At 50.8% G+C, this 24,865-nt stretch overlaps 1 protein-coding gene across 3 annotated transcripts; it reads left to right on the forward strand.

The window, feature by feature from the left end:
• The first annotated feature begins 1,680 nt into the window (after window positions 1-1,680).
• On the forward strand, window positions 1,681-23,722 carry ADCK2 (aarF domain containing kinase 2). Of its 3 annotated transcripts, none has more exons than XM_063667902.1 (8): window positions 1,682-3,016; window positions 3,367-3,513; window positions 7,901-8,029; window positions 9,691-9,786; window positions 15,616-15,867; window positions 18,221-18,349; window positions 19,388-19,441; window positions 21,634-21,762. In XM_063667902.1, the coding sequence occupies exons 1-8, from the start codon at window positions 2,084-2,086 to the stop codon at window positions 21,643-21,645; spliced, it is 1,752 nt and encodes a 583-aa protein (XP_063523972.1). In that variant the 5' UTR covers window positions 1,682-2,083; the 3' UTR covers window positions 21,646-21,762. The 3 variants fall into 3 exon arrangements, with proteins under 3 accessions (XP_063523974.1, XP_063523972.1, XP_054352803.1); XM_054496828.2 differs by lacking the exon at window positions 21,634-21,762 and adding an exon at window positions 23,277-23,722 and having other exon boundaries at window positions 1,683-3,016; XM_063667904.1 differs by lacking the exons at window positions 7,901-8,029; window positions 21,634-21,762 and adding an exon at window positions 23,277-23,722 and having other exon boundaries at window positions 1,681-3,016.
• The last annotated feature ends 1,143 nt before the right edge of the window (window positions 23,723-24,865 follow it).

Here is a 24,865-nt window from a genome sequence, read left to right on the forward strand (position 1 = left end):
TAGAGATGGGATTTTACCACGTTGGCCAGGCTGGTCTCGAATGCCTGACCTCAAGTGATCCCCCTGCCTCGGCCTCCCAAAGTGCTGGGATTACAGGTGTGAGCCACCGTGCCCGGTCATTTCTTGCATGGCTTTGCCACACTTTGAAATTGCACATTTTGATTTCTTATCAAGGGTGTTTTTTTTAAAAAAAATTGAAATTGCACATTTATATGTTCCCATGTTATATGTTCCCTCATTACATATTCAGCCAGTAAGGGCAGGATATTTGTATCCGCTTTCCCAGGGTCCACCACATTACCTAGCTTGATCAGTACATATTATTGAGGCTCAAGAAATATGAGATTGGGCTCAAGAAATATTTATTGGGCTCAATGAGTATTATTGAATGAATGAATATGGCCTTTCCGGAGCCTTACCCCAAGGTCCAACACAATTGCCGAATTAATGCAGCCGAGGACACAGCATCCAATTCCTACCCCTGCAACCCAGTTCCCCCATCCAACACCACCCCCCCCACTCAACCCCCGCTGAAGAGCGGACCTGTGTTCAGAACCTGCCTTCATACTTTTCAGCCATGCTCTTTGGAATAATGAAAGATACGAAGAAGTCAGTGGGAAGATAGACATGGGGAGGGGGACATAGAGGGTGCCTTTGCGTTTTGCTACCCAGGACCCAGGACTCAAGGGCAGGGTGGTCTTGGCCTGGGGTCGCCGTGCTTTTTAAGGGGGGGGTCCGGGGACCCTGGCTGCCCAGGCCTCTGCCACCGACCCTCTGCTCCCTGCGACCCTCACCGCCCAGCACCCAGCCATCTGCCCCCACCGGCCACCCGGTAACAGCCCAGCGGGTTCACCTTGCCCGCTGCCTAGACAGAGCCGATTTATCAAGACAGGGACATTGCAATAGAGAAGGAGTAATTCACACAGATCAGGCTGCGCGGGAGACTGGAGTTTTATTATTACTCCCCGAGCAGAGTTTTTAAGGACAACTTGGTCCGTGGGGGAAGGCCAGTGAGTCGAGAGTGCTGATTGGTTGGGTCGGAGGTGAAATCTTAGGGAACTGAAGCTGTCCTCTTGTGCTGAGTTAGTTCCCGAGTGGGGGCCTAAGATCAGATGACCTGGTTTATCCATCTGGTAGGTGTCAGTTGATCCATCAAGTGCAGGGTCTGCAAAATATCTTGAGCACTGATCTTATTAGCAGTTTAGGGAGGGTCAGAATATTGTAGCCTTGCTGCCTGACTCCTAAACCATACTTTCTAATCTTTTGGTTAATTTGTCAGTCCTACAAAGACAGCCTATTCCCCAGGCAAGAAGGAGGTTTGTTTTAAGAAAGGGCTGTTATCGTCTTTGTTTTAAACTATAAAGTATAAACTAAGTTCCTTCCAAAGTTAGTTCAGCCAACGCCCAGGAATGAACAAGGACAGCTTGGAGGTCAGAAGCAAGGTGGAGTGGGTTAGGTCAGATCTCTTTCATTATCTGTGATAATTTTGCAACGGCGGTTTCAACCCAGTGGCCGAACCCGTCCCACCCATCTGCCGCGCCCCTGGGCTCCATCACAGCCCTCGGTGCCTGGGTTCCCTGCACCGGCACCCCCGCCCGCCGCCGACGCTCCGCCCCCGACGCTCCGCCCGCCCTCCACGCTCCGCCCCGCCCTCCCGGCCCCCGCCTGCGCCCGCGCCGTGGGCTAGTGCCCGCCACCCCAGCGATCTCACACTGGCCCCCGGGCGCGCGGTGACCCTGCGGCTGCCCGGCCCCTGCCTCCGCCCGCGCGGCCCCCTCGCTCAGGTCGCGCGCGCCCGGAGCCTGGCTTCGCGTGGGCCCTGGCTCCTCCCATTCCGCAGTTGGTGCCATCTGACAGCCCCTTCCGCGCGGCGCGGCGCGGCGCAGCGCTGCGGGTGTCGGGCGGGGCGCGGGCCTCCTGCCTGAGGCCCGGCGAGGTGCGGGCGGGAGCGGGGCGCGGATCCGGCCCGGATGGGCAGCTCCGCCCGCGGGGGCCGGGCCGGGCTTCGGCTTCACCGCAGCCTCGCCTGAGCGGGCGCCCCTGAAGTGGAGGGCGGGCCGCCTGGGCCGCGGGCCTCGGGAGGATGGTGGCGCCCTGGCGCGTCTCCGTCAGGGTTTGCCTGTCGCACCTGAGGTGCTTCGAGCTCAGACAGGGACTCAGCCTCCTGAGGCCCTCCGAGTGCCCTCGCGATGCCAGGCTCTGCTGGCTTCTGCTGGGGACTTTGCCCAAGGTCGTCTCCATGTGCGGGGACGTGGGTGAGGGGGCCCCTGACGTTCTGGGTCGGCGAAGGGTCCGCTGCAGCGGGGCGGCTGGCGCGGGGTCCGCGGAGAGCCTCCCCCGAGCGGGACCTCTGGGCAGTGTCTTCCTGCATCTCCGCCTCTGGCTTCGCGCCGGCGCTCTGTTGGTGAAATTCTTCCCCCTCCTTCTCCTCTACCCCCTCACCTACCTGGCTCCCAGCGTCTCCACCCTCTGGCTCCACCTGCTTCTGAAAGCCACCGAGACCTCAGGCCCAACCTACATCAAACTGGGCCAGTGGGCCAGCACCCGGCGCGATCTGTTTTCTGAGGCTTTCTGTGCCCAGTTTTCCAAGCTGCATGTCCGAGTGACCCCCCACCCGTGGACTCACACTGAGCGCTTCCTTCGGCAGGCTTTTGGGGATGACTGGGGGAGCATCCTCTCTTTTGAGAACCGGGAACCTGTGGGCTCAGGCTGCGTGGCCCAGGTGTACAAAGCATACGCCAACACTGCCTTCCTGGAGACTGACAGCGTCCAGAGACTTGGCAGGGCCTCCTGTCTGCTGCCCTTTGCAGATACTGGGGCAGTCGGGGGGCAGAGAGAGCTCTTTGGATACCTTGGAAATGGCCGGAAACCTCCAGAAAATCTCGCAGACCAGTCGTTTCTAGAAAGGCTGCTCCTCCCTAAAGCTGACCTGGTTGGATCAAATGCAGGGGTGTCTCGGGCTCAAGTCCCTGGCCACCAACCTGAGCCAGGTCACCTCATCCCCGTGGCAGTGAAAGTAAGTGTTCTGAGAGCTCACAGCTCACCTACCCACTGAGCTTTCCCAGATCAGAAACACCCGCCATGCAAATCGCCCCCACGTTTATTTCTATTTGCCTGACTAATATCTGAGTGCTTATTTCATGCAAGCTGTTTCATTTATTGGCTTGAAGTGGCGGTGTGAATAGTCTGATAGAGGAAAATGAACAGAGTCTGGAGTGAACTAACTGCTTGGGTGTCGGGACCACATCCTCTTTCCTTTGATGAGAAGCTACCTGGCTCTTGCTTGGATGGTGGGACCCAGCCCTGGTTGGGTAAAATGTGTCCAGTGGGTTTCTGCTCCTGTCTCATGGTTCTTCTTTCTGACAGGTGTTGCACCCTGGCCTGCTCGCTCAGGTGCATATGGACCTGCTGCTGATGAAGATTGGCAGTCGAGTCCTCGGACTTTTGCCAGGCATCAAGTGGCTTAGCTTGCCTGAGATTGTGGAGGAATTTGAGAAGCTGATGGTCCAACAGGTGAGTTCTCCTCCCCTCAGCTGTAAATAGCACCTAACATAGTTCTTGCCATTAGCTGCTGCTTAGTAAATGTTGAATGAATAATTTTCTGGTATGTCATAGCTCATATGATGTGTTAGAGCTGGTAACACTAGCTGATAAAGAACACCCAAATCTCATTGACTTAATGCAACAAATTAATTTTTTGCTTATATCAAAGTTCTGGCTGGACATGATGGCTCATGCGTGTAATCCTAGCACTTTGGGAGGCTGAGGCGGGTGGATCACTTGAGGCCAGGAGTTCGAGATCAGCCTGGCCAACATGGTGTAACCCTGTCTCTACTGAAAATACAAAAATTATCTGGGCGTGATGGTGCATGCCTGTAATCCCAGCTACTCAGGAAGCTGAGGCATGAGAATTGCTTGAACCAAAGATGGAGGTTGCAGTGAGATGAGATCATGCCACTGCACTCTAGCCTGGGCGACAGAGCGAGACTCCATCTCAAAAGAAAAATAAAAACAAAAAACAAAGTTCTACGCAGGTGAACTGAGGCAGAGAAAGGGAGCTCTTTATTTTATTATTTTAAAAATACAGACAGGGTCTTGCCGTGTTGTCCAGGATGATTTTGAACTCCTGGGCTCAAGCCATTCTCCCTCCTTGGCCTTCCAAAGTGCTGAGATGACAGACCTAAGCCACTGTGCCCAGTCAAGAGAGGGAGCTCTACTCCCTAGTTTCAGGGGACTCAATTTCTTCCCAAGTTTGGCACTGCCTCCTTCAACATGTGTCATCTGGGGTCAGTGTGGACTGGAGGGAGAGGCCATGCAGGGTCACATAATAAATTTTGTGGCCAGGCCTGGAAGTGGCAAACAACACTTCTTTCCCGTTCACTGATCAGAGCTGTAACTGCATGGGCCCAGTGTAACTGTGAGCTTGGGAAATACAGTCTTCCTTTGTGCCAAGGAGATGTTTCTGGTGAAGAATATCTAGCATTATTTCTGCCATAATCAATGACTCCAGAGTGAGAAAATAATTAGCAAGATCACATACTGTGCCTTTGTTCTGCTTTGATTCCAGGGCAAACTGAGTCAACAGGGACCTCCTTCATGCTCAGGGCCCTTGGGACCTTTGTATAAGGATACAGACTTAGCAAACACACTGGGGTGGTCGGGGCTCCATGTAGGCACCTGTTGGCTCCTTGTTGGGTAGTGCAGGAATTGGGAGGTTTTCAGAAGCAACCTGCCAAGTATTTGCTTAGAGCCTCTGATTTAAGATTTTAAGTCCTAGGGATTCATTCTAATGTTTAGAAAGTCTCTTAGTCTGTTCGGACAGAATCCCATAAACTAAGTAGCTTACAAACAACAGAAATGTATTTCTCGAGGTTCTGGAGGCTGAAAATTCCAGATCAAGGCATCGGCAGATTCGATGTCTGGTGAGGCCCCACTTTCTGGTTCATAATTGGTACCTTCTGTGTCATCACATGGTGGAAGAGGTAAGGGGTCTCTTGTGTAAAGGCGCTGATCCATTCATGCAGGCTCTGCTCTCATGACCTAATCACCTCCTAAAGGCCCCATCTTCTAATACCATCACCTTAGGGCTTAGCATTTCAACACAGGAATTTTGGGGGGACACAAGCATTCATAGCTACAGAGCAATGTAATTTGATAATAAAAGCAAATTAAAACAGAGAAAATAGCATCGATTCCAACAACCATCTCTGCATTAATTCCTCTCAGTCCTGCCACTCATCTGAGTTTCTGTTCCCCTTGCAGAAGCCTGACAGACATCATGTGGTTCCATCACTTCAAACTCACATCTCTGAATCACACCCCATTTGCCTTAAAAATCAGCTCTTGCTACTAAGCCTGTCTCCATCTCTCAGTAGTCCCATCACATTCCTAGGCTGGAAACCTTAGGGTTGTGGGTCTGGGTATAGTGTGTGAGTGTCTCTCCATTCATTTATAAGTTTATGTAACAGTGACTAAAAACTCTGTTAGGGCTGGGTGCGGTGGCTCATGCCTGTAATCCCAGGACTTTGGGAGGCTGAGGTGGGTGGATTGCTTGAGGTTAGGAGTTTGAGATCAGTTTGAGCAACATGGTGAAACCTCATCTCTACTAAAAATACAAAAAATTACCCAGGCGTGGTGGTGCTCGCCTGTAGTCCCAGCTACTCAGGAGGCTGAGGTGGGAGAATTGCTTGAATCTGGGAGGCGGAGTTTACAGAGGCGGAGTTTACAGTGAACCATGATCACGCCACCGCACTCCAGCCTGGGTGACATAGTGAGATCCCACCTCAAAAAAAAGAAAAAACAAAAAAACAAAAAAACCAAAAAAACTCTGTTAGACGCTAGTAAACAAAGAAAACAAGTGAGCTTTCCTATCCTTAAGAAAGACAGTCAGGACCAGGCGCCGTGGCTCATACCTGTAGTCCTAGCACTTTGGGAGGCGGCGTCAGGTGGATCACTTGAGGTCAGGAGTTCAAGACCAGCCTGGCCAACATGGTGAAACACTGTCTCTACTAAAAATACAAAAATTAGCTGGGTGTGTTGTCACACACCTGTAATCCCAGCTACTCGAGAGGCTGAGGCAGGAGAATCGCTTGAACCCAGGAGGCGGAGGTTGCAGTGAGCCAAGATCACACTTTTGCACTCCAGGCTGGGCAACAGGGCAAGACTCCATCTAAAAAAAAAAAAAAGAAAGACAGTCAGCCCTCTGTCCATGGGTCCTATATCCCCGTATTCAATAAAAAATGTAGTTAGGTCTATGATAGTTGCATCTGTATTGAACATGTACAGACTTTTTTTTCTTGCATTATTCCCTTAACAATGCAGTTTAACAATGATTTACAGAGCGTTTAGATTGTATTAGGTATTATAAATAATCTAGAGATGATTTAAAGTATATGGGAGGATATGCATAGGTTATATGCAAATACTATGCAATTTTATGTCAGGGACTGAGCCATCTGGTATCTGAGGGGGGCCCTGGAAGCAATGAACCTGAGCCTGGCTGAACCTCAGCATGGTTCATCAGGGCTCAGAGGAGGACTTGGTTGGTGTCCTCGACTTGAGCTGAGTATTGAAAGGTGACTGGTGTTTGCAGTTGGACCAGGTGGGGGAATAACATTCCAATTAGAGGCAGTAAAGAAGCCAGAGGAGAGCTGGGGGTGTTAGCCACTCTGGGATGTCGAGCACTCTATGGAGTTGGGTGAGGCCAGGTCTTGGGTGGTAAAAGGAAGGGGAAGCTGCCTGAGAGATGGACCTGGACAGAGAAGTAGGGGCCAAATCATGACCCACCTGGGTGCCATTCTAAGGAGTGCAGACTTCACCATGCAGGTGATGGATTGGAGAGGAAGGATGGGCCAAGGAGCACACTCGAGGCACCTCTGTTTGTGCTCAGGTGACTGGACCTGAGGGCATGCGCCTTGGGAGTGGCATTGGGGGACAGGGACTGATCTGAGGGCGGTGAGGCTGCAGACTTGATGGCACTGGGCCATTGCTGTGCGTGGAGGGGAAGAGAGAAGGCGTGATCTGGGGACTCAAAGGTGACTGAGTGCATGGGGATGGTGAAGGGAAATTCCGTTTAGACATAGAGCTTCAGGGTCTCTGGGCTCCCACCGGGCCACATCCAGGTGTCATTGGATATATCACTCTGGAGGCTGGGGATCAAGGTGCTGTCAGAGGAGGCGCCGGCTGAGGCCTTGGTGGATGTCAAGGGGGCACACACGCTCACTTCAGTCAGGAGAAAGGACATCAGCTCCTGGGGGCACAGGAGACCCGGCCAAGACAGGACAGTGAGAGGCAGCAGGGGTGCCAGGAGAGTGAAGGGCAGGTGCCAGGGGAAGAGCCACCATGGAGAGCCGGGTCAGCAGCGGCACCAGCCCTGGATGCCCACAGAGGTTGATGATAAACCTGGAACTGGTCCTTTGGGTCTGGTGAGTGGTGGTTGGGGAGAGTAGCAGTGGCAGTGTCGATGCGGTGGGTGGAGAGCTGCCACAAGATGGAGAGGCAGCCCTGTGTGGAAGCGCCCACAGCACGCTGGCCCTAATGGAAAGAGAGGGCTGGGGGCTGGGCCTGGAGAAGCCAGACCCCAGGGAGACGGGGAAGGGACTCATGGGCTGGTATGAGGCAGGCGGGTGGCAAGGGCAAGAGTGGTGGAGAAGCAGTGCAGCCCAAAGCCTACCAGGGCACCTGCTGTCTGCAGCCTCCAGGAGTTCACACAGAGATCTGGGATTACAGGGGCAGGCTGTAGCCCACGGATGTTGCCTCCTGAGTTTCTGGGAAAGTCCTGCGGGGCAAGCTGGTGGGGAAGGTGGGGTGGATCTCATGACTTGCCAGCTCCTTGGCATTGCAGATGTCACTGTGCCTGTGCCCAGACTAGCCTTCATCCTTTCTGTCCATTTCTCTGTAGATCGACCTGCGTTACGAAGCTCAGAATCTAGAACACTTCCAGGTCAACTTCCGGAATGTGAAAGCTGTCAAGTTCCCCACCCCTCTGCGCCCCTTTGTCACTAGGGAAGTCTTGGTGGAAACGTATGAAGTAAGAGTGGTGGCTTTGCCTGGCCATACCTTTCACTTGCCACTCACAGTGGGCCTGTCTCCAGCCCACAGAAGGCCTTCAGTTTGGAGAGAGGATGGGATTTGTGTCTGTAAAACTGTGAGGAGCTGGGACGTGTTGGCCTCGGGGGGAGGCAGTGTTGTAGTGAGGTAGCTGACAGCACTGGGTGTGGCCTGACCCCCTAGATTTGAAAATCTGCTCTGCCGTTTTATTAGCTGGTGACCTGCCTTAGAGGATTGTCTCAGGAGTAAATGACACACTGAGTGCAAAATGAGGAGTTGGGCACAGAGAAAGTGCTGAACAACCTTGTGTCATCTCACTTGCCCTAGCTATCCTCTACTCTAGTTCAGCCTTCTCTCTTTTTTTTTGAGACAGAGTCTCACTCTGTCGCCCAGGCTGGAGTGCAGTGGCATGATCTCAGCTCACTGCCACCTTCGCCTCCCAGGTTCAAGTGATTCTCGTGCCTCAGCCTCCCAAGCAGCTGGGATTACAGGCGCATGCCACCACACCCAGCTAATTTTTGTATTTTTTAGTAGAGATGGAGTTTTGCTGTATTGGCCAGGCTGATCTGGAACTCCTGACCTCAAGTGATCTGCCTGCCTTGGCCTCCCAAAGTGCTGGGATTACAGGCATGAGCCACTGCACCCAGCCCAGCCTCTTCTTTACAGATGGTGATGTGAGATTCAGGTAATCTCATGAACATGACATGAACCATGCAGTGTTCCTAGCTGTGTGAACTTGAGCAAGTTGCTTAACCTCTCTGAGCTTTGGTTCTTTTATTTGTTAATTAGGGATAATAAGATCTATCTCCATGGGTTGTTTTGACAATTTTTTTTTTTTTTTTTTTGATACAAGGTCTTGCTCTGTTGCCCAGGCTGTGGTACAGTGGCATGATCTTGATGTCTGACTAATTTTTGTATTTTTTTTGTAGAGCCTCGGTTTCACCCTGTTGCCCAGGCTGGTCTCAAACTCCCAAGTTCAAGCGATCCTCCTGCCTTTGTTTCCCAAAGTGCTAGGATTACAGGTGTTAGCCACCACACCCGGCTCATTTTTTTTTTTTTTTTTTTTTTTGGTAGAGATGGGGTCTCCTTATGTTGCCCAGACCCCTATTGGCTGATTCTTGCCCAGAAACCAGCTCTCTGGTGCCCACCCCTATCTTTTCAGGACATCACATCTCTTATCTTCAGTAGCAGAGTTGATAGGTTTCCTTTCCAATAAACCTACGTGACTTGTCATCCTTCTGATAGTTGTTATAGAAGGGAATGTAAATAAGTTCAAATCAATGTGTGGATGACAGATTTTTGTTTTGTTTTGTTTGAGACAGAGTCTCTGTCACTCAGGCTAGAGTGCAGTGGCGCAATCTCAGCTCACTGAAGCCTTGACTTTCCGAGCTGAGGTGGTTCTCCCTCATGTTGTCCAGGCTGGTCTTGAACCCCTGAGCTCAAGCAATCCTCCCAAGGTACTGGGATTACAGGTGTGAGCCACTGCACATGGCTGAATGACAGATGGATTCTAGGAAAGGAAATACTCTTTGGGTTACTTCCCAGTCAGTGAGAAGGCAGCGCTGTGGTGCTATGTGGGAGGGGGAGCCAGCATCACAGGCTGGCTGGGACTAAGCTGTTCTCTCCCTGGTCTTTCTGAAGGAGAGTGTGCCTGTGTCCAGTTACCAGCAGGCAGGAATTCCCGTGGACTTGAAAAGGAAGATTGCACGGCTGGGGATCAACATGCTCCTGAAGATGGTGAGCTCATGGCTGGAGCGGGCTCAGGCTCAGCATGTGGTCAGCTTGCAGATGGGGAGTGGGCTGGGACTCTGGCTATCTGGGTGGGAAGGCGAGCCAAGCAGCAAGCCGCCAGGTTGAGAAAGTCTGGTCTAGAAAGAGTGGAGGCTACCATAAATGGCCATCGTGTCTGTGAAGCTCTTTTTTTTTTTTTTGAGACGGAGTCTTGCTCTGTTACCCAGGCTGGAGTGCAGTGGCGCGATCTCGGCTCACTGCAAGCTCCGCTTCCCGGGTTCACGCCGTTCTCCTGCCTCAGCCTCCCGAGTAGCTGGGACTACAGGCGCCTGCCACCATGCCCGGCTAATTTTTTGTATTTTTTTAAGTAGAGATGGGTTTCATCGTGTTAGCCAGGATGGTGTCGATCTCCTGACCTCATGATCCACCCGCCTTGGCCTCCCAAAGTGCTGGGATTACAGGCGTGAACCACTGCGCCCGGCCTTTTTTTTTCCTTTTTTAAGATAGGGTCTCGCTCTGTTGCCGAGGCTGGAGTGCAGTGGCAAAATCTCCATGCACTACAGCCTCAACCTCTTGGGCTCAAGTGATCCTGCCTCCTCACTCCTCAGCCTGCTGAGTAGCTGGGACTACAAACATGAGCCACCAAGCCTGGCTAATTTTAAAAATTGTTTTGTAGGGACTTATTATGTTGTCCAGGGCAGCCTTGAACTCCTGGGCTCAAGCGATCCTCCCACCTTGGCCTCCCAAATTGTTGGGATTACAGGCATGAACCACCGTGCCCGGCCTCTTAAGTACTTGGTCAGTGGCTCATGCTCTGTGTGCTGTGGGAAGAAGGGTGACCATGACCCAGTTCTGCCAGCATTGCCTGTAGTTTAGCAAACAGCTGAGACAGTATCTTATTTTAAATGCTGCTTCGCTTATTTGTTCGGCAAATGTTTATTGAGCACCTGCTAGGTGCCAGGCACTGAATTAAGGGCTGGGGTTACAGTAGTGAGCAAAACACACATAATTACAATGCTCATGACATACTGTTCCTTGGGAAGACAGGCGATGACTAAGTAAATGATTTATAGGGATAGGTACGGGGTGCCAAGGGGTCATTTTGGAGGAGACTGTGCTAACCCAGGGATTCACTCAGGAAGTGGCTCCATCTCAGCTACAGTGTGAAGGTCTAGGTGTCACTGCATAAGGACAGGTGGCAGGGAATTGTCCAGAGAGAACAGCCTTTGCTGAAGCCTGGGGTGAGCTACTGCATGGTGCTCTTGGAGAGACGAAAGCACTTAGTATGGCTTGGAAGAGAGTTTGAAGGAGGGAGCAGTGATTGCTGAGGCTGAGGAGGTGAGAGGGGCCTGATCACAAAGGGTCTAGTAAATCTATGAAAGAGTTCGGACTTTAATCCAAGGGCAGATAAGTTCATTTTGAAGATTTTTGCCCTTAACTTTAAAAAATTGAATTCCAATAATATTTAAATATAAAGTGCTTAGATCTTAAATGATGCTTAGTGAATTTTTAAAAAGCATCACAGTGCCCAGATTAAAACATAGGAGAGTTTTGGCTGGGTGCAGTGGCTCACGCCTGTAATCCCAGCACTTCAGGAGGCTGAGGCGGGGAGATTGCTTGAGCCCAGGGGTTTGAGACCAGCCTGAGGAAGATGGCGAAACCCTGTCACTACAAAAAAAAATACAAAAATTGGCCAGGTGTGGTGGCAGCATGCCTTCAGTCCCAGCTACCCGGGAGGCTGAGGTGGGATCACCTGAGCCCAGGAGATGGAGGTTGTAGTGAGCCAAAATCATGCCACTGTACTCCAACCTGACACAGTGAGACTCTGTCTCAAAAAAAAAAAAAACAAAAAAAAAAACGCCGGGTGCAGTGGCTCATGCCTGTAATCCCAGCACTTTGGGAGGCCGAGGCAGGTGGATCACGAGGTCAGGAGATCAAGACCATCCTGGCCAACATGGTGAAACCCTGTCTCTACTAAAATACAAAAAATTAGCTGGTTGTGGTGGTACACGCCTGTAGTCCCAGCTACTTGGGAGGCTGAAGCAGGGGAATTGCTTGAACCTAGAAGGCAGAGATTGCAGTGAGCCAAGATCACAGCACTGCCCTCCAGCCTGGCGACAGAGCGAGACTCCATCTAAAAAAACAAATAAACAAACATAAAGAGACATAGGAGGTTTTTATGCTGAGGAATGCCCTAATGTCACAACCTCATGTCCACTCCGTGGAGTTGGAGTGGGAGGGTGAGATGAGAGGCAGGGGAGTCAGAAGGTGGATTTTGATTCTTGGACATTTAAACATGTTCAAGTTCTCCAGCTCTCACCACATGCCTGGGTCCTCCCTACCATGATTCTTTGCCTCTGAGGCCTGGGTATTCTTCCTCCTAAGAACCTGGGTTTCCATCTCCTAAGAACTTTTGGTTGGTTTTGTCTTTCCTGTATCTACCAGCGAGCATTCTGAAGGCCCCCCAGCTGAGGAGGGGCCTGGCCGCATCAGGAGGGCATTCTTTGTTTCACAAAGGCCAGAGCCGTGGTTTACAACAGGGTGGTTTTGTCTACCAGGGGACATCTGGCGATGTCTGGAGACATTCTTGGTTGTTGTAGTTGGGGGTCGGGGGTGCTACTGGCAGCTGTTGGGAAGAGAACAGGAGCTTACCACCCCAGAGTGCAGGGATGGCCGTCCCCACCCCCAGCAATAGACTGACAAACCCTGGGCTGGAGGGATGGAGAAACTTACAGGCACAGGGAAAGGATTTGATGGTGCTTCCATGGGAAACCTTCTATTTCCTTGTGAACTAAGGGGCCATTGTTCTCTGCTGGGAGTAGGATGCAGAGGGCCCTGGGAGAGGAGGTTTAAAGAGAACAGAGAGGTTTGAAATTGCTGCCCTGGGACTAGAAAGAGCTACTTGGAAAATGTGGATGGTTGTCAGGAGGGGCAAGCTGTGTTGGTGTTGGAGAGGCAGAGGGATATTTTGCCTATCTGCAGTGTAGCCTGGGGGTTAGGAGCCCAGAGCAGGATTTGTTTTGAGTTCAAATCTCAGCTTCCAGCTTACTAGCTCAGGGCAGAGAGGAGTGTCTGGGGCAAGTTGCTTAATCTTTGCCTCAGGCTTCTTATCTTCCAAAAGAGGATAAGAAGTGCCTTCCTCATAGGGTCGCCATGATGGTTAGAGGAGTGGAAATTCCTAAGAAGCCGCAGTGAGTCCTAAGCCACGCTAGTTATGGCTGCCTTTGTTGGTAGTAATCGTGACCCAGCATTGTTAGCAGCCCCCATGCAGGAGCAAAGGAAGAAGATCCTAGATTGTCGGGGGTCTGGTCTTTCTGGTGGTTGGGACAGAGGACAGTGGTTGAAGGGATGGATGACAGGAATGGGCGATGGGGTCGAGGGGGATAGGGAAGAAGAATACCCAGGTCTCAGAGGCAAAGAATCATGGTAGGGAGGACCCAGGCATGTGGTGAGAGCTGGAGAATGAATCTAGGAGTCAGAGATGGAGCTGTTGGTGGAGGCACGTTTGGCGTCCCCGCAGCAAGGGTGCTCAGAGCAGGTGGAGTCCTGCAGGCTGACAGCACGCACGCACATGCGGAAGGCTGAGAGCCGTTGCGGGGGTGGGCTCAGGTGACTCCACTCCAACCCCAACTCCACTCCATCCCAGGGCCTGTGGGATGGGGAGTCAGCAGCTCCCACCCCTCTGGCTCCTGGAGAAGCAGGATTGTTGAGGCACACCTAGGTTTCAATTCAGTAGTTGCAGTCAGAACTCGGTGGCAAGAGGACTTTGTCCACAGGAACAGGGCTCCAAGGGGCACAAGAGGGATGTAGCCAGGGGAGAAGCAGCACCAGGAGTGGAGAGAGGATGAGGGGCCTCCAGTTTTGGGGTCAGGATCGGGGCATGAGACCCTGGGCGGAGCTGAGGATAAGGTTCCAGAAGATTCAGAAACTTAAAACAACTGAATTATAGCAACATTCAATAAAGTGCATAGATCTTAAATTATGCTCAGTGAATTTTTAAAAGTATACTAGGCCAGGCATGGTGGCTCACTCCTGTAATCCTAGCACTTTGGGAGGCTGAGGTGGGCAGATCACCTGAGGTCAGGAGTCTGAGACCAGCCTGGCCAACGTGGTGAAACCCCATCTCTACTAAAAACACAAAAAATTAGCCAGGTGTGGTGGTACACACCTGTAGTCCCAGCTACTTGGGAGGCTGAGGCAGGAGAATCGCTTGAACCCAAGAGGTGGAGGTTGCAGTGAGCCAAGATCGCACCATTGTACTCTAGCCTGGGCAACAGAGTGAGACTCAGTCTCAGAAAAAAAAAAAAAAAATGTATACCAGGGCCAAGATTAGTGACCTACTTAGAAGGCACCAGCTTCGCTGGGGGCTCAGCCCAGCCTTTGGTGACCATGTCCTGCAGATGTGCAGGTCCCAGCCCCCCAGGTCCCAGGATTTTCACACGGGTAGCAGCTTCCCTTATCCCTACCAAAGCCACAATCTGGACTAGGACAGTCCCTTCATGGTCTGCCACCATGAGGGATGGGGTCTATGGCCTGGATCTACAGGGAGGAGGGGATCTACGGTGCTTGGGGCCCCGTGTCAGCTGGAAGCAGTCCCTGAGAGCCTGTCCACCAGCAGCTGCTCTGCTCCTGCCTTGGTCTCTCCTCTCATCCCCCGTGGAAGGATTGCTGGGGTTTCCCTGACCTCTGAGATGACTAGTTATTGGAGGCTGATTCCTGTTCCACAAGCCATGCCTGAATCCAACACAATCCCTGGGGGTTGCTGCCCAGCTTAGCAGGTTCAAAGCCGTGTCCTTCCTGCTCCTCCAATTCTGCATACCAGTATGTCCTGAGAACTGTGTCCTCCTCCACAGAAGGGCTCTGTGTGCATGTGGCTGCTAGTGGCACTCGCTCTCACACCTCACTGATGTGGACAGGTTGAAGTAATGGAGGGAAAGTCTGATTTATGAGCTGTTTTTAAAGAAATGCAGTTCTATGAGTTTTAAGAACATAGAGGTTTGGGGAAAATCTTTAATAAATAGCTAATTATTTTAGTTAGAATATTAATGATTCAAATCATAAAGTAAAAATAAGGCATTTCAAATGCAGTTTGGCCTTAGACTTTTTATTTTATTTATTTATTTATTTTTGTTATATTTTTTTTGAGATGGAGTCTCGCTCTGTTGCCCAGACTGGAGTGCAGTGGCACGATCTCGGCTCACTCCAACCTCTGCCTCCCAGGTTCAAGCCATTCTCCTGCCTCAGCCTCCCGAGTAGCTGGGATTACAGGCATGTGCCACCGGTGTCCAGCTAATTTTTGTATTTTTGGTAGAGACGAGGTTTCACCTTATTGGCCAGGCTGGCCTTTAACTCCTGAGCTCAAGTGATCCGCCCGCCTCAGCCTCCCAAAGTGTTGGATTACAGGCGTAAGCCACCACACCTGGCCTTATTTATTTATTTTTACAAGACAGGGTCCTGCTGTGTCACCCAGGGTGGAGTACAGTGGCATGATCATAGCTCTGTGTAACCTTGAACTCCTGGGCTCAAGTGACCCTCCTTTGTTGGCCTCCCAAAGTGCTGGGATTATAGGTGTAAAGCCACTGAGACCGGCCCCTTTATAATCTTTTAAAAATGCTTTCTACTTTGAAAATAATTTTTCTCTTGAAAACTTTAACTTAGCTCGTCCTTGTACAAATTCTGAGTTGACATCTAAACAAGAAGGGTCTATAGGACATGCACCTCTTTGCGCCTGTGATAGATTGCTGGGAGCTTATTGTCACCTGGCAACTTTCTTTCTCTGTAGGTTGGTGGTGCTGTAGGGGTGACTCACTCATGAGCATTGTGATCTCCTTCCAGATATTTGTGGATAACTTTGTTCATGCAGACCTTCACCCTGGAAACATCCTGGTTCAGGGTGCCGACGACCTGTCCTCGAGTCAGGACGCGCAGCTGCAGCAGGCGGACATCTGTGACACTATGGTGGTGGCCGTGCCATCTTCCCTGTGCCCGCTGCGACTGGTGCTGCTGGATGCTGGCATTGTGGCGGAGCTGCAGGCCCCTGACCTGAAGAATTTCCGGGCAGTTTTCATGGCTGTGGTGATGGGGCAGGTGAGACGCACTGGGACCACAGAAGTTGGGGTGAATTTTTTTTAATTAAAAGAGTTGGTGAAGCATGGTGGCTCAGACCTGTAATCCCAGCACTTTGGAAGCCTAAGCGGGGAGGATTGCTTGAGCCCAGGAGTTCAAGGCCAGCCTGAGAAACATAGTGAGACCCTGTCTCTATAAAAAATAAGAAAATAGGCCAGGCATAGTGGCTCATACCTGTAATCTCAGTACTTTGGGAGGCCAAGGCAGGTGGATCACCTGAGGCCAGGAGTTCGAGACCAGCCTGGCCAACATGGTGAAATCCCGTCTCTACTAAAAATATAAAATTAGCCAGGCATGGTGGTGTGTACCTGTGATCCCAGTTACTTGGGAGGCTGAGGCAGGAGAATTGCTTGAACCCGGGGGGCATAGGTAGCAGTGAGCTGAGATTGTGCCACTTCACTCCAGCCTGGATGAAAGAGCAAGACTCCATTTCAAAAAAAAGAAAAAAAAAAGCCAGGCTTGGTGGTGTGCACCTGTGGTCCCAGCTACTTGGGAGGCTGAGGTGGGAGAATCACTTGAGCTCAGGAGTTTGAGGCTGTGGTGAGCTAGGATTGCACTGCTCTACGGCAGCCTGGGTGACAGAGTGAGATCTTGTTTTTTTTTTTTTTTTTTTAAAGTTTCAAAAAAATTAATGGAGATGGGGTCTTGCTATATTGCGCAGGCTGCCTTGGCCTGAAGCCATCCTCCCATCTCAGCCTCCTGAGTAGCTAGGACTACAGACTGGGCAGGGGGTGAATCTTTTATACTCTGGGGAATGCCTCTGTCTCTGTCTTTTTTTTTTTTTTTTTGAGACCGAGTCTTGCTCTGTCACCCAGGCTGGAGTGCCTTGGTGTGATCTCAGCTCACTGCAACATTCACCTCCTGGATTCAAACAATTCTCCTGCCACGCCTCCTGAGTAGCAGGGATTACAGGCACATGCCACCATGCCTGGCCACTTTTTGTATTTTTAGTAGAGATGGGGTTTCACCATGTTGGCCAGGCTGATCTCAAACTTCTGACCTCAGGTGATCCGCCTGCCTCAGCCTCCCAAAGTGCTGGGATTACAGGTGTGAGCCACTGCGCCCAGCCAGAATGTCTCTGTCTTGACACAGGACAGGTCTCCTTAGCCCGGTCATTCTTGTCAATGCTCACACTTGCCAGCGTGCCAGAAACGAGTGGAGGGAGGCAGGAGGACAGGAGGCAAGGCTGCCCTTACGGGGCTTTCTGTTAGCAGGTGTTGGGTGCGAATCAGGCCAGTTCTGAGTGGTAGATGGTTTGGGACTGTGGGAAGAAACAAGTGCTGTTTCATGTTAGTAGTTTCTGGTCCTTCTCCAGCAAACATCCAGCTGGTCACCAGGAACGCTGGCTTCTTGACCAGATAATGGCTGCCCCTGGTGTGTGCTACCTGCTACAAGGTGGCAGGCTGGTGAGATGTGACAGCATAGAGAACACAGCCTCTAAGTGGGGCACAGCATGCTGGCATGTCTGATGTGGGGACATGAGTAGTTTTTGCAGCCTCCCCTGTGATTCTGAGGGGCTGCAGTGGTTGAGAATGATTATTTAGAGAAAAGGCATTTGGCAAGGCCTCTGTAGAGTCAAGTGAAAGCACTACGTCGTGGGTGACTGTGAGGAGACCCTGTGGTTGGCAAAGAATTCTCCAGCAAGAAAAACCATGGGAAAAAGATAACTTTTTAAAAATTAATTAATTAATTATTTTTTTTGAGATGGAGTCTCACTCTGTTGCCTGGGCTGGAGTGCAGTGGCACGATCTCAGCTCACTGCAACCTCTACCTCCCGGGTTCAAGTGATTCTCCTGCCTCAGCCTCCCAGGTAGCTGGGATTACAGGTACCCACCACCACGCCCAACTAATTTTTGTATTTTTAATAGAGATGGGATTTCACTATGTTGGTCAGGCTGGTCTTAAACTCCTGACCTCAGGTGATCCACTTGCCTCAGCCTCCTAAAATTCTGAGATTACATGTGTGAGCCACTGCATCTGGCCCTTTTTAAAAAAAAATTTTTTTTTTTTAAACAGCAAAATGCAGGGCAGTCCCTGCCTCTGAGAGGGCAAACCCAAAGCTGGGGCCTGAAGCTGGTTTGAAAGTGTCCCCTGGGCCAAGGTTAAGCACTGAGGTGCAGTGCAGCAGGGGTGGGGGCATTCCTCCCTATAGGTATGGGCAAAGGGAAAAGGTCACAGCCCGAGGAGGAAGAGCCAAAAAAGCAAGATGCCAGAAAAGTCAGGGTGGAGCTGCTGAGATGAGAAAGACGCTTGGGCATCGCATCCAGGTTCATGCTCGCTCCACTCCAAGTCCCTTTTCTGTTGCATCTTCCAGGGCCAGAGAGTGGCTGAGCTGATCCTGCATCATGCCCGGGCCAGCGAGTGCAGGGACGTGGAGGGGTTCAAAACCGAGATGGCCACGCTGGTGACCCAGGCCAGGAAGAACACCATCACCCTGGAGAAGGTGGGCAGGTCACTTGCGGAACAGGGGCCAGGGTGTCCATACCTGGCCTGGGGCAGAGCAGATCCTGGGTCTAAGGGAGACCTCTTTATGAGAGGTGTGAGTTTTAAAGCAGAAAAAGAACCACCCCACATCTTCCAGGCATGAGGAGGCCCGGTGAAGTCCCTGGTGCTCAAGGGGGCCTCCTTGTGCAGGGCCACTCAGGAGGCTGCAGCTCCTTCCTCATCCAGGGGTTGCCGTTCATTTGGGGACAGCCAAGCATACAGGGAGGGAGGACTGTGGTCTCCAAGCAGCCAAATGATGTGCCCAATGTGCATGGCCTTATTTAAACCCAAGCCAGAGCCTGCTTTGTATTTTACACACAGTTCTAGCAAATGTGACTGTTTTATCCCCAAGTTCATGGCCACATTAGCAGGAATGGGTCAGACAAGGAGTGGCCACTGGCACGCTGGCCCTGCTGATAGTCTGTCCAGGTGTGATTTTTTTTTTAAATTTTTTTGAGATGGAGTCTTGCTGTGTCACCCAGGTTGGAGTGTAGTGATGCTGTCTCGGCTCACTGCAACTTCCACCTCCCGGATTCAAGAGAACTCTCCTGCCTCAGCCTCCCCAGTAGCTGGGATTACAGGCACCCGCCACCAACGCCCGGCTAATTTTTATATTTTTAGTAGAGATGGGGTTTCACCATGTTGGCCAGGCTGGTCTCGAACTCCTGACCTCAAGTGATCCGCCCGCCTTGGCCTCCCAAAGTGCTGGGATTATAGGCAGGTGTGATTTTTGTGGTTGCTTCAGGGATGGGGTGGGTGGGGCTCAAAGGCTTGTCCTCCAAAGGCCTCTGTGACCGAGTCTTGAGGTGGGAGTTGGACTTGTGCTGGAGGAGTCCTTTCCGAGTTTGTCAGATGGTCCCTTTTGTGCTGACTGGTGTATGTGTGCCCTGGCAGGGGAGTGGAGTGGGATGCCGGGGCTGAGAGTGTGGGGGTGGTGGGAAATGAGCGGTTCTGGAAGGCTCTGTGGTCTGCATTAGCCTTTATTTTGTTTTTCCAGCTTCATGTGTCCAGCCTTCTCTCCAGCGTCTTTAAGTTGCTGATGACTCACAAGGTGAGGGCCATTCAGAGGGGAGGTCTCTGGGGAAGGTGGGACAGGGCAGGGCGGAATGGCAGGACACAGGGTGGTGGGAGGCGCTTCTATTATATGGTTTTTGTTTTTTGTTGTTGTTGTTTTTTTTTTTTTTTGAGACGGAGTCTCACTCTGTCGCCCAGGGTGGAGTGCAGTGGCGCGATCTCTGCTGACTGCAGCCTCTGCCTTCTGGGTTCCAGTGATTCTCATGCCTCAGTCTCCTGAATAGCTGGGATTACAGGCACCCACCACCACGCCTGGCTAATTTTTGTATTTTTAGTAGGGACGGGATTTCACCATGTTGGCCAGGCTGATCTCGAACTCCTGACCTCAGGTGATCCACCCTTCTCGGCCTCCCAAAGTGCTAGGATTACAGGCGTGAGCCACTGTGCCCAGCCTATTATATATTTTGAAAGCATTTTTAGTAACAAGCCATTTGCAACAAGTGCTTCGTAGCTGTTAGTCTGTGTATCTGTCAAGTCAGTGCAGTCTAAGTATCTGTGACATTTAAATGTAGGAAAGTGTATTTAAAAATGTAGAAACAGCCTACCTCTGGCTTTTCATGTCTGTCCCTCCTTGGTTCACATTCATGATGCTTGTGTTAATGGAAGTCATGCTTAGCTCTTTCCTGGTGGAATGAAGTCCTGGGGTCCAGAGGCCGCTCGAGAGGGTCATGCCTCGTGTCCTGGTGCTTTCAGAGGCCCTAGAGGGACTGTTGTGGCCCCTGCCTGGCTGCTGTAGTCCATTAGAGGGAGCTGGCCTCATGGTTCATCTTAGCCTGTGCCCCGGCTCTGTCACCTTGTCATGGAGCCTAGTCTCTGGCACTCTTTAAACTAAGGCTGCTGGCCAGGGGCAAGCAGTGTTGAAGGTGGAGAAGGGAGGACCTCGTCGGAAGATGGCCTTTTCCATTGCATTACTTAACTATATGACATCTATTAGTAACCAATTTATCCCCTCAGTGTTCCAAGAGGCAGGCACCAAAGCCGAGAGGCCGAGCAGCTCACCTGTGGCCACGTGGGCCAAGCCCCCGCCTGCTGCTGGGTCCCCCCGCCTCCGTGGCTCACTCTGAACATCTGCTCCCCACAGTTTCCCGCACGGTGGGTGAGGGGCCTTGAGCGTTTGCTGCTGCTGCTGCTGTTCCCAGGATGGAAGAGGAGACAGAGGGCCTAGGGCAGCTACTGCACTCCAAGCACTTCACTAGGCACTTAAGTTTGAAAACATTTACAAATTTTTCATTGTGATGAAAAACACATAAAATTTAACCCCCCAACCCTCTCCAGATGCATAGTGTAGCACTGTGCAACAGATCTCTAGGTCTTTCTCATCTTGCAGAGCTGAAACTCTAGAGCCATTGACCAGCTCCCCATTCCCCTCTCCACCCAGCCCTGGGAACCACCATGCTGTTTTACGTTTCCATGATTTTGGCTACTCTAGATATTTCATATAAGTGGAATTATAAAGTATACTGTCCTTTTGTGATTGGCTTGTTTTACTCAATATAATGTCCCCAGGTTTCATCCATGTTGTAACATGTGACAGGATTTCCTTTTGAGACAGGGTCTCACTGTGTCACCAAGGCTGGAGTGCAGTGGTGCAAGCTTAGCTCATTGCAACCTCTGCTTCCTGGGTTCAAGCGATTCTCGTGCCTCAGCCTCCCAAGTAACTGGGATTACAGGCAAGTGCCACCATGCCCAGCTAATTTTTGTATTTTTAGTAGAGATGGGGTTTCGTCATGTTGGCCAGGCTGGTCTCGAACTCCTGACCTCAAGTGATCCACCCGCCTTGGCCTCCCGAAGTGCTGGGATTACAGGCATGAGCCATGGTGCCTGGCCTGTTATTCTGTTGATGCTGTTGATGTTCACGTGGGTTGCTTCCACTTCTTGGTTATAGTGAATAATGCTGCAGTGAATATGTGTAAATATCTTTTCAAGATCCTACTTTCAAATTTTAGAAAAGTTTTAAAAACATTTAATGTAGCCAGTAAGGTCTATAAATTGTGTTCTGGCTTTCCAGTTTTTAAACATATGTCCCAAAGTAGGTTTTCTGGATCATATGGTATGTTTTTAGTTTTTGAGGAACTTCCATAGGAACTGTACCATTTTATATGCCCACCAACAGTACACAAGGGGTCGTTTCTCTCATCCTCACCAACACTTTTTCTGTTTTGTTTTTAGTGGCCATCCTAATGGGTGTGAGGTGATGTCTCATTGTGGTTTTGATTGCATTTCTCTACTGATTCATGATGTTGAACATCTTTTCATGTGCCAGTTGGCCATTTGTATTTCTTAGAAGAAATATCTACTCAGGTAGCACTTAATTTTTTTAAATAAAGTATTTGACAGTAACATAGAGATAAAGGAATCTAATCCACACTAAGAACCCCCCACCCAGCTTCAGAATGAAAGCATTCCCAGAGGTGTTGGAGCCCTGGGTTCCCACTCAGACCAGAGCCTGTGTGGCCAGTCTGCCAGGCTGGAACTCCACAAGCTGCTCCTGGGAGCATGCTGCTGCTTCTGGATCCGCCTGAGCCCAACAACCTTCCAGCCCTTAACAGAGACAAATACTCTTTAATTTCTAACAAAGAATATTTCCCATGATTCAACCTTCCAGTTCTTGACCTTCTGTCCACTTAGAAAGCAGATTCCTGTTCTTCTAGGTTCACATCTGGCTCTATTTCTTCTCACTTAGTGGCCTTGAGCAAGTCATTGAACCTCTCTGAGCCACAGCTTCTTTCTCTATAGAATAGGGATAATGATGATACTTTTGAAGAATAGTTGAATAATCCATGTCAATTGCTGTTACTACTAATCTGGCTCAGAAGGGACAGCTGTACCCTGTTCGAGCAGTCAATTGTGTGTTGTCTCTTATTTTTTTTATTTTTTTGAGATGGATTTCACTCTGTTGCCCAGGCTGGCGTGCAGTGGAGCCATCCCGGCTCACTGGAAGCTCCGCCTCCCGGGTTCAGGCCATTCTCCTGCCTCAGCCTCCTGAGTAGCTGAGACCACAGGCGCCCGCCACCACGCCCGGCTGATTTTTTTGTATTTTTAGTAGAGACAGGGTTTCACAGTGTCAGCCAGGATGGTCTCGATCTCCTGACCTCGTGATCCACCCGCCTCGGTCTCCCAAAGTGCTGGGATTACAGGAGTGAGCCACCATGCCCGGCCTGTGTGTTGTCTCTTAAAAAGGCTATTGTAGACCAGCTGACGTGGCTCCTCCTGTAATCCCAGCACTTGAGGTGGCCAACGTGGGAGGATTGCTTGGGGCCAGGAGTTCGAGATCAGCCTCGTCAACATTGCAAGACCCTCTGTTTACAAAAAAGAGTCCCAGTCTCAGGAGGCTGAGGCAGAAGGATCCCTGAAGTCCAGGAGCTCAAGGCTGCAGTGAGCTATGATCTTGCCATTGCACTCCAGCCTAGGTGACAGAGTGAGACCCTGTCTCTAAAATAAATAAATAAATACATACGTACATAAAGGTTACCGTAGGTTTTGAAGAATTACCTGTATTTAAATGTATAGTTTCTGGGACGTGTGTGAAAGATTTATTTGGTCATTCATTCATACACACACGGACACAAACCTAGAAAAGTATATTCCGCACCCCTAGATTTTTCCTTAGTGTGTCCAGTAGATGGGAGGCTGGGCGAGTAGGTGAGATGGTTGGGGAGATGATGCGGTAGAGAAGAGAATGTCAGGTAGATGGTAAACATCCCGTGGGCAGGTCTGAGGGAGGCTGAGAGTGGACAGCAAGGTGATTATCCAGAACACACATCCCTGTATCAGCAGGTTCTGAGATGAACTGTTCTGTTTTTCTGTTCCAGGTAAAGCTTGAGAGCAACTTTGCCTCCATTGTGTTTGCCATCATGGTGTTGGAGGGGCTTGGCCGCTCACTGGACCCCAAACTGGACATCCTGGAGGCAGCGAGGCCCTTCCTCCTCACGGGCCCAGCGTGCCGCCCGTGATGGGGCAGTGGCCTCTGTGGGCCCTTCTCAAGAGCTGGAGGCCACTCCCAAGAGCCTCTCCTATGGCAGCTGGGACGTTTTAAAATTGGGACACCAATTTCAAATGTAACCCTCCAGTGGTGGAAGGCACACCATGGCTTCCTCTGCTTGGTTTGAGGGGTCTGTTCAAAAGCTCTGGGCCAATTAGGGAGTAAAAGGAGGGAAGGGGCCTATCCATTCCATTGTGGAAGCTGGGCCAGGTGCCTGGGACACTCTCCTTCAGGGAAAATGTTCTGTGGAGGAGGACAAATAAATTTATTTTGTTTTCCCGTTTTTCTCATTTCTTGACCCGCTATACTCCCTGGTCAGATGGGTCCTGCTGGTAGTTCCCAGACTTTGATATTCAGGTTAGAAAACGCCATCAAGTCCTACTGATCCATGGCATGCGCGCGCACACACAGACACACACACACACACACACACTCTTTATGTATAAATTTCATGCAGGTGCTACCTGCCAGCATAATATACACTTAGGGCAAATTTCATTGTACTTCAAATTATCTTCTTGGTAATTTTTAATAGATTTTGCCAACTCCTTGCTAACTTTTATTACAAGGTAAAACAAAACTGATGAAAGTGGCTGACACACCGGGGACGTGAGCAGAACAGCTTGGCCACTTCTTAACATGGCCCCGGGTTCACACGCTAGTCCGGAACTACAGTTTCCCTGCCATAGTGTCAGCGCCTGTCCACTTGCAGGCATTAATTTTGGTGAATATGAACAGAGTTAATATAACCAGTGTGTCCTCTTCTCCATGGCAGCGCCCGGGGACAGACCTGCAGTGACCACCGCCTGCCCCTCTCTGCCAGGCCCAACCATGGGCTTTCTTCTCAGAGCTGAGCTGATGTGGCCGGCTGGCTGACTAGGAGGGGCCCGGGGTCAGCCTGGAGGGGGGATATTTGTAAAGCTTAATTTCTCATTTTTTTTTTTAGGTAAAATCACAGTTTATCCCTGCACCTTCATAGATTATATTGCTCGTCTTAGAGACCACCAGGCAGCGAATGGAGTCAAGCCCTTGCGCTCTCCGAGAGTCCTGCCCTGACTACAGGACTAATTTCTCCCATTCTTTCCTTCTCCAAGATAAAGTTCCTCATTCCTGTCTTTTAGTGAGCAGTATGGTTTAGGTGGACAGAGATTCCTTTGGTGCAGTTTTTTTCAAGGGAGGTGATGTTATTTTTTCCTTCCCAGGTCTTGAGGGGACATTCAAAGCAGGCAGAGAGGGGTTGGGATGGCTCCAGATGGCTGGGAGGGAGCACACCAGCTGGTCACGCAGCCCCTTGTGTCAGTGCGCATCAGGTACAGTGTGGAGGCGGGAGAGGGACAAAAAGACAGCAGGCTCCTCCCTGAGCCTATGCCAACACAGCCTTAAAGCCAGTGGATCGAATCAAGCCATTTGTGGCATTAT

Source organism: Pongo pygmaeus, chromosome 6, assembly GCF_028885625.2.
Source record: "Pongo pygmaeus isolate AG05252 chromosome 6, NHGRI_mPonPyg2-v2.0_pri, whole genome shotgun sequence".
Taxonomy (NCBI): Eukaryota; Metazoa; Chordata; class Mammalia; order Primates; family Hominidae; genus Pongo; species Pongo pygmaeus.

Excerpts from the sequence above, each read along its gene's own strand:
- ADCK2 (XM_054496828.2), top strand. The coding sequence starts at position 2,084 with ATGGTGGCGCCCTGGCGCGTCTCCGTCAGGGTTTGCCTGTCGCACCTG. Across the intron at positions 3,017-3,366 it reads TCATCCCCGTGGCAGTGAAA|GTGTTGCACCCTGGCCTGCT; the intron begins GTAAGTGTTCTG and ends TCTTTCTGACAG. Across the intron at positions 18,350-19,387 it reads ACACCATCACCCTGGAGAAG|CTTCATGTGTCCAGCCTTCT; the intron begins GTGGGCAGGTCA and ends TTGTTTTTCCAG.